The 8,699-nt window shown below is 42.7% G+C and overlaps 1 protein-coding gene across 1 annotated transcript in view; it reads right to left on the bottom strand.

The window, feature by feature from the left end:
- Positions 1–2,088: 2,088 nt before the first annotated feature.
- Positions 2,089–8,699, bottom strand: part of LOC146207641 (solute carrier organic anion transporter family member 74D-like) — a 13,839-nt gene continuing 7,228 nt past the window's right edge. The window contains exons 5-8 of the mRNA XM_084577115.1: positions 7,241–7,370; positions 3,873–4,057; positions 2,725–2,789; positions 2,089–2,486 (exon numbers count right to left, since the gene is read on the bottom strand). Coding sequence (XP_084433241.1) covers positions 2,089–2,486; positions 2,725–2,789; positions 3,873–4,057; positions 7,241–7,370 — 778 coding nt within the window. The remainder of the gene's footprint in view (positions 2,487–2,724; positions 2,790–3,872; positions 4,058–7,240; positions 7,371–8,699) is intronic.

Raw genomic sequence — 8,699 nt, 5'->3', positions numbered from 1 at the left:
AAGCGTGAAAAAAAAAAAAACATTGCTCTTCAAAATAGTTCCGCTAAAAGAACACATATATGCTGGAGTCAATAAAGCAACTAAACAGAAACAATCGAAATAGATCAGTGAAACATGACGAGTGTGTAACGGGTCAGCAACTTCAGATTACATCCTAATAATGGGGTTAATTTGGCTCTAAAACACTCTGGGTCGATGATGCAAGTAACTGTCTGGGAAACCATCATCCTCCAATATTAGACTCGATTATTCGGTTGCTCAATTATTATATGCTAGTTGGCCCCTCAAAACGGCTTACCCTGTGAGCTTCTGATAATTGGTACAATGCAGCACTACAGTGCTAAGAGCCATTTATTTGATACGGGGAAGGCGACAAAACTTGATATATGGTAAAGCCGTTCCGTTGTGTTGCTGCGACCCTTGTGTTTTAATTGAGCAAGCATATAACTTAATATTTAAAAGTTGTGGTGCGTCCAAGTTTCCACACAAAGATACCTTAAGGTTGACCAGATTAGCTGTTTATAAGCAGACAATAAATTGCTTTGTGAGCTTTGGTCAGCGAGAACGCCGTCGAAACGCGCAGGAAATTCAGTTGGCCACATTTTTGGAAATTTCCATGGAAGAAAACAACATCACGGCCTGAGTATAGTCTCTGTAATTCGGATAGGTTCATAATGATTGTCTGGATATACATGGAGTCAACTTGGCGTGCATTCGTTTCAAGGATCAGAAGTAGATGTTGGTCAAAATTTCGAGAAATCTCTCACGGAGAGAGTTTCTTAAATATTAGACAAATGCTGTTCCCACTTCAAGTCATCTATCATTTCGCTGTCGCCCTACCATGTGCTAACCGCTGTGGTTAGTGCTTTAAGTTGAGCATCTGCTTTCGTGATATAGTAGTGCCGGGTTCGAATTCTTCACCTGAACAAGCTTTTATTCCGCCATAAAGTATCTTTGGAATCAGCATTCCTTACAATTGTAGCCGTATGGCTGTACTTGGGCGGATTCTATTGAGTAGTTACTCCCTTTATTATCAGCAAAACATTTCGGGGACACGTAAGCTTCGGTGTTAGGGTATATGACGCGACAGAATGTTTGGATATATAAATTTTGCTGTTCGTTTATTTAGCAATTTTTTAATTGGTGTCTCTATTATTTCACAGCACACTCATCAACATAAAGCCATAAGGTAATATAATATATGAAAGATTAGCCGACATAGGCGATAAATACCCGCTCCATTCAAGGCTTACGATGGGCCTGCAATGCCTAGGGACAGCGTGTATATGTGACTCGACGTCCAAAATCCCGAGGTACAGTTTCAATTTTCGAAGCTCCTACCAACTCTGCCATGTCATGCGGTCCCGTGACGTTACACAAATCGCCGACTAGCCAGCGCTCCGTCACGTGACCTGCCGAATCCAGGCTATCATCAGCCAGAGGCATCCGCGTGGGTTTTCCCTTACAACGTCGACGCTGTATTTCCTTGAGAACGGAAGCTTTAACGATGCCTCGTCAGTTATATGGTAATGTTGAAAGGGTACCTCATGTAATACTGTGAGCGTCTATTATTCCCCATAGAGCTGAGAAAACGGGGACATTTTAAAGCTTAAAATATTCTTCTGTATCACTATTATGCTTTCGGTTCTTGCCGAGAACTCTTTGACCTTAACACCGCATATGCAAGAGGGTTCACCTTTAGGCGCTGCGCAGACCGCGGACCCTGCTTACCATTGTTTCAAGCGGAAGAGATTCTCTCTAGAACGAGAACTGTAAAGTTTATTAGTGACAATATCGGTTTCTCATGAACATCAATTACATTTTGTACTCAGGTGTCAACGTGTAGACAAGAACCCTAACGAAGACGCTAAATGCAACGAGTACAGACACTGTGCAGCGCTAGCTTAGCCATCGTGTGACGGCTATTCAGGCGCTGTCGCTTCCACAGCGTTCAGTAGGTTTGTCATCGTTGTTCATATTTCGAGCTGCGTACGTCGCACTTTCGCTGGTATTTGATTCACACGAGGAGACCGTGGCTTTGAGTTGTACAACACTGAGGCTGATTAAGTCATCCAAAATGCGCGCACATTAGCTCTCTGCACTGTTCTCGCGCCTGAACACGTGCGACGCACATCCAGGAGAAACATTCATTCGCACTCGTGGACTCTTGTGGGCCGTCTCCGCAGAGTCGATGCTGTTTATTTCGTTGCGTTCCAACGCTTCATTTTCTGGCTTGGACAAGTCTCCGTGGTCAGAGTGACCGTCCGCTTCTCCGTACATGTCTTTCACGCGCTTGGCGTAGTAGGACATGATGAGTTGACACACCAGCCCGAGACTCATGAAGACGATCGTGACTGCGTGGAAGGCGACGCGCAGCTTGTCGGCGTCGTAGAACGAGCAGTTGCCTCGGTGGCCTCCACGATCTTCCCATACGAGGCAGGTGGCGTCAAAGATGGCCGTGTAGATCAGAGGGTATGGGACGGCTCCTGTGAGGAAGAAGGGCACATATTTAGAAGTGAATACATTAGGATAAACACTATAGTTTGGACAGAAGACACATAGAGGGCTTTCTTTGCTTCTAGTTCTTCGAACTTGTACCTGCACTGTGTGTGAGTCTAAATGGTGACTTATACTTTAGGACATGTGATGAAACCACAGATTTATCATTTTACAAGCACGCTGCGCTTTATAAAGAGCCTAAATATGAGACAGCAGATTACTTACCGAGGAAGTTCAGACAGCTGACAAGCATCCCCAGTGCCATTCCTTTGTCAGCCGGGTCAACACACCTGAAAAACATTGAGAGAGAGAAGGCATGGTTCAGTCCAGAAGATGAAGCCAGGTTATGCTTTTACCAATAGTTGCATAAGGTAAGTGGTAACTGCACTGAACAAAAACAACTTAATTACCGGTATCTGAACGCGAATAGTAGTGAACGTCTGGTGATTCCTAATGATGGCCGATAGCTGTACGTACGTCTTGGTAATTCTAATACAAAAGTTAGAAATAAAAAATGGCGAAAGGGGAACACTTAAAAGAGGCCTTGAAACGGCAATAAAAGCAACATTTTAATACTAGAAATCCTTAGATGTGGTTCTTGTGAGTATTCAAGTCGAACTTGAATGCCTATAAAACATATAAATTACAATGAATTTATAAAGAGAACTCCTCAATTACTAATGTCATGACGCCAAATTGCACGGAATGCATTAAATGACCGCGTACTTAGCGAAGCCGCCACTGCTGACGCTGCCATCGCTTTGCACGCCGAGTATAGAGTGCAGTGAAGGTATGGTGCAGTTCTGGCATCGAAACATCGACGTTTACAACTCTCATTCCCAGGGTTGCTGTGGGTTCGCATTATGCGAAAAGCAAATACCTTTCACTAAATTAGCAATATATGCAGCATAACGAAAACGCTGTGTGATATATTACACGAGATTATTCGCCAGAAAGGAAAACAAAGGTTGTTTAGCATTAATACAATCAGTTTTATATCGGCATGATATGTTGGACATAATCTTACACATGACAGATTGACAATATGCCAATATGCTAGTGAACTTCCACAAGTAGCCATTCATACACAATAAAGAAAACCTGTATATTAGCATTACCACAGCTAACAATGTATTATTAAAATTATACCTAGAACAGTCAACCATCAGCCAACTATAATAAAACTGCTGTCACTGATATACCTATCTCCACAAGCCTGTTGGTAGAACTCAGCTCAATCGGGCAGCTAGTTTATGTGTGCTCACTGAGATAAAATTACGTCAAGCATCCCTTAAGCAAGCCACAAATCATTACAATATATAGGTTCGAAGGAACGTCCATGAAAAGCATGTCTTACGTTCGATAACACTTACCTCAGCGTGATGAGTGTCGACCCTACCCTAGAAAGTTGTGATATTAGCTTTCCGAGGCTGACTATCAATACCAAGATGAACAAGTTCTGACACGGGAAGTCGCAGAAGCCGTTCCTGATTTTCGGTAGCTGCGAATCTAGTCCACCTGTTGAGTTTCCAAGAAGGCACGAGCAGGCCATGGTACCCTGCGTGGTGAGATAAATGGCAATGCAAGACGCAATGGATCTGACGATTGAAGTAGACGTCGTAGACACAGAATTAGAAGTGTACACAAGTCCTTGCGGACGCCTGACCATAACTGATCATCAAGTCTTGTACACTCCAATTAACAAAGGTGAAAAGGACACCAGGAAAAAGATTCCATATTATTAATTATCTTTGGTACTGTACAATATTATTTGCCGCCGAATAATGTCATTGTAGCGCAGTATACTTTGCCCTGTGCACTTAATGTTTGCTGTTACATAATAATACCTATGCGAAAATGAGTACCATTTTTTCTGTACTAGTACGCATCTTATCTGGGTTAACAGGCCGCGAGCTGAAGAAGCCAAGAAGCTAACACATGCTCTAAAGGACAATATCACAGCTAATTGCGAAATAAGTGATTTAGATAGGTTCAAGGCAACGCTTCGTCATGCTTCGAGGATTGAAAGTGCAATGAGTAAGTCTGCGCTCTTCTCCCCCCTCTATGTGCAGAAAGTTTCATTACGCCAGGAGTTCGGCTAAATCCCGATCTTTGAAAATCTTTTATGAGACCCGCAGTGCCATATCACGTGTCACAGATAACACGACAGATTTATGGCCACATTTGCAAAACAATCATAAACATATAAGGGCTACGTTCAAGCTTCGTCCTAAAAGCAAACGCGCGATAACGCCTTTAAACCGCCTTTCATTGAGGGAATTCCTTTTCTATTTTTGTTTAAGTAGGTTCTTATGGAAAGGAAGGTACGGCGACAGTCTCACTTTGTGGTGGATATCTACATGTAATTTGGCAGTTGGTTTATAGGGAAGTAAAGGAGCAGTATCTGTCATAGGGGACTCTAAGGACCTTAAAAATTACAGACCAATCAGCTTACTGTCTGTTACGTATAAGGTATTTACTAAGGTAATCGCTAATAGAATCAGGACAAACTTAGACTGCCATGAAGCAAAGGATCAAGCAGGGTTTCGGAAACGGTACTCTACTATCGATCATATCCATACCATCAATCAGGTGATAGAAAAATGCTCGGAATGCAACCAGCCCTTATACATAGCATTCATTGATTACGAAAAAGCATTTGACTCAGTTGAAACCTCGGCGGTGATGCAGGCATTGCGAAATCAGGGAGTAGACGAGCCGTACGTGAAAGTGCTGGAAGATATATATAGTGGCTGCCCAGCAACCATAGTTCTGCATAAAGAAAGTAACAAAATTCCCATAAAAAAAGGTGTTAGGCAAGGAGACACAATCTCCCCAGTACTATTCACAGCTTGTTTAGAGGAAGTATTCAGAGACTTGGAATGGGAGCAGTTAGGGATAAGGGTAGATGGAGAATACCTCAGTAATCTGCGATTTGCTGATGACATTGCCTTGCTAAGCAACTCGGGGGATGAACTGCAAATAATGATTGATGACCTAGACAGAAAAAGTAGAAAGGTAGGCTTGAAAATCAATATGCAGAAGACTAAGGTAATGTTCAACAGCCTCGGGAAGGAACAGCAGTTTACATTAGGTAGCGAAATACTGGAAGTAGTAGGCGAATATGTCTACTTAGGACAGGTAGTAACCGCAGATCCGGACCATGAAAAGGAAATAACAAGAAGAATAAGATTGGGATGGAGCGCATTTGGCAAGCACTCGCAGATTATGACTAGCAGCTTACCGGTATCGCTCAAGAGGAAAGTATACAACAGTTGCATCTTGCCTGTACTCACCTATGGGGCTGAAACGTGGAGGCTAAACAAGAGAGTTCTACTTAAGTTGAGGACAACCCAGGGGGCTGTGGAACGAAAAATGGTAGGGGTAACATTAAGAGATAGAAAGCGTGCAGAGTGGGTCAGAGAAATAACTCAGGTTACCGACATTTTAGTGGAAATTAAGAAGAAGAAATGGACATGGGCAGGACATGTAGTGCGAAGAGAGGATAACCGATGGTCGCTGAGGGTAACAAACTGGATTCCAAGGGAAGGAAAGCGTAGCAAGGGGCGGCAGAAAGTTAGGTGGGCGGATGAGATTAAGAAGTTCGCAGGGGTCAAGTGGATGTAGCTAGCACAGAACCGGGTTAATTGGAGAAATATGGGAGAGGCCTTCGCCCTGCAGTGGGTATAATCAGGCTGATGATGATGATGATGACCTCTCATAGTTTTTGATGGACACCTGACCGCGCCGTAAGCGAAGGGACACCTCCGTAACCACAGGCTTCCAATTTTGCTACTTAGGTTCGAAAACTTCCCACAAAACTCAAGCCAAAACTTAGTACGGCGCCGGCTTTTCTACGAAAGGTGCTGTTCATTCTCGAGCATAATATTAGCTATTCTCCATGGAACGAACTTTAGTATGGACATTTAAAGGAACTCCATATAACGCTGCCCGCCCGCACCGTCTTTCGACAAAATGGACATAAATTAATTATTAAAGAAGCATGGTCCTAGACGACAGTTTTTAGGTTTTGCACACCGGAAGTGGAAAGTTTCACGAGTAGGATAAAAACAAAAGTGGAAACTGGAATTCTTGATATAGAGGAGATCGTGTCAACTTTGAGTGCTTCCTCTTCGCTAGGCTATTAGGTGCGAGCCGCCCCATCTATAGCTCTCTTGATGAGGGTACATACATTATTAAATCAAATCAAATCAAATCAAATCAAATCAAAATTCAATATTTCAGGGAATCTCCTGCGAAAACAGGGCTAATATTACCTGACGATTATTTCGCACAACTTTCGTCGCTTAACATATGAGGGGCACTTCATAAAGAAAATGCAATTTTCATTCGATGTACAATAGAAAGATATAACAGTACTACAGGTAAAATAAAATAAAAAATACGTGGAACAGGTGTACGTAGTGTTCAAAAAGAAGTCATGCACCCAAATAACGTTAGCAGAAATCTTTAGGCGCTTTGCAGTATTTAGAGAACAAAACGGAGCGCTACTCAGTGCGCGCAACGTAGAATACAAAAGAAAAAGATGGTCAAACTAAACGAAAAGCAACATTTTGGAGTAGACTACATATTATATGCTGTTGATAAAAGAAAAGTATTATACGTTATAGGGGCAGACAGAAAGAATATTTCACTCTAGATTGCTTTAACCTTTCTAGAAAATGTTCACGGGAAGTTCCCACAGTTAGCGATGAGTTTTTGCAAAGGCAAAACAACGCACGTTTCCACGATCGATGCAACCGGCAGCACAGGGAGAGAAATACGTGGTACTCGTGGTGACGTGGCAGATTGGCTGGAAGCGGGTGGCTGGACAGTCGCAGTGCTCGTTACAGGGGTTGTCCAGTGACAACCTGGGCAAACATTGTTGCTGTAGCTGAAGTTTTTGTTGCAGATGGGTCCGCCTAATTTTGTACAAAAAGCCTGTGTGGCGGTTAGCATCACACTGGGGTAGATTATCCTTTAATTCTCATCCTCTCGAAAATCAGTCAACATTTCCGCGACTCACGAAATAAATGCATGCGAATGAGATATGAATCTTGCACTGTGTATACAAGGTGTCATTGCAGGAACGGAATTAACTGGGCTGTATAAGCATTTTTCCTCGGCTTATATTACGGCAGGTGCACATCGCATAGACTTACGAGCACTCTTGCACTATAGCAGAACCCTGTCATTGCGCTGTGGTTGCACCTTCCTTCAATAATTGGTCGTTAATTCAATGCAGATTAATCAAAGTTAAGCTTTATGAATTTCTTGAACCTAGGCGTGAATATATAAGTGAAACCTACCTCTGCATATAAGTTATGCAGCCCGGAGGCCACAAGGTGAGATATTTATTGTTCCCATGAGGCACATTATCAACTACGCTATACAATATAAATTTCTTGGCCACTGCGGCTAACATGAATGCCTACACTTGATTCACCGAGGCTGTCGCGTGAGTTCTACTACTGTATTTCTTAGAATTCTTCTTGAGCAAGTGTGTTTCGATTCCCTCGACCCCAAGATTCCACTGATTTCGCTTAGTTACGCATGCAAGACCGTAGCATTCGTCGCTATACGCTCATTCCTAAAGTTACGCAGCTGATGCGTCAGACGTTTCCATCATTTTTATTAGCGCAAGTCGAAGGCGTACACTTCGGAGATGCACTGGCCTCTGTATATCGTTGGGAGACGAAATGCCGTATGACGCCGGGGCAAATTTTGTGCTGATTGTCAACGCCGTGCATACGTAATTGTGCAGATCGAGCTGAAAATCTGGAAGCGAATGTCTCCGAATGCACGCGCATTAAGAAAATTGTGCTAAATAAAACTGTTTAGGAATATGACTGAAGTTTTCCATATAATAAACACGCCCGCCATTGTGAGTCATCGCTAAATTTCAGTTAATTATGTACCTGACAGGAGGAATTATTACCTCGCTTTGTGTCTTCCTTATTGAACAACATGTCAGCAAAGGTGAATCTCACTTACCAATCAAGGCCTTATTCTAAGGTAACATAAAATCTAATTTTCTTCACCCGGTATGTTCTGCCCTATCTTCGAGTGCTCTAAGTCCTGATATCGTTATGTGACATAATTGTTTTTTAAACACTCAGAATGTGATAATTCAGGTTTCAAAGCATTGTTCAAACACCTTTTGCAGCATTTTGAACCTTTGTCTGCGGAAAGGGAAATCT

This window comes from Amblyomma maculatum, chromosome 1 (genome assembly GCF_055883805.1).
Source record: "Amblyomma maculatum isolate TAMU_Amacu chromosome 1, ASM5588380v1, whole genome shotgun sequence".
Taxonomy (NCBI): domain Eukaryota; kingdom Metazoa; phylum Arthropoda; class Arachnida; order Ixodida; family Ixodidae; genus Amblyomma; species Amblyomma maculatum.
This window is presented reverse-complemented; position numbering and strand designations above follow the sequence as displayed.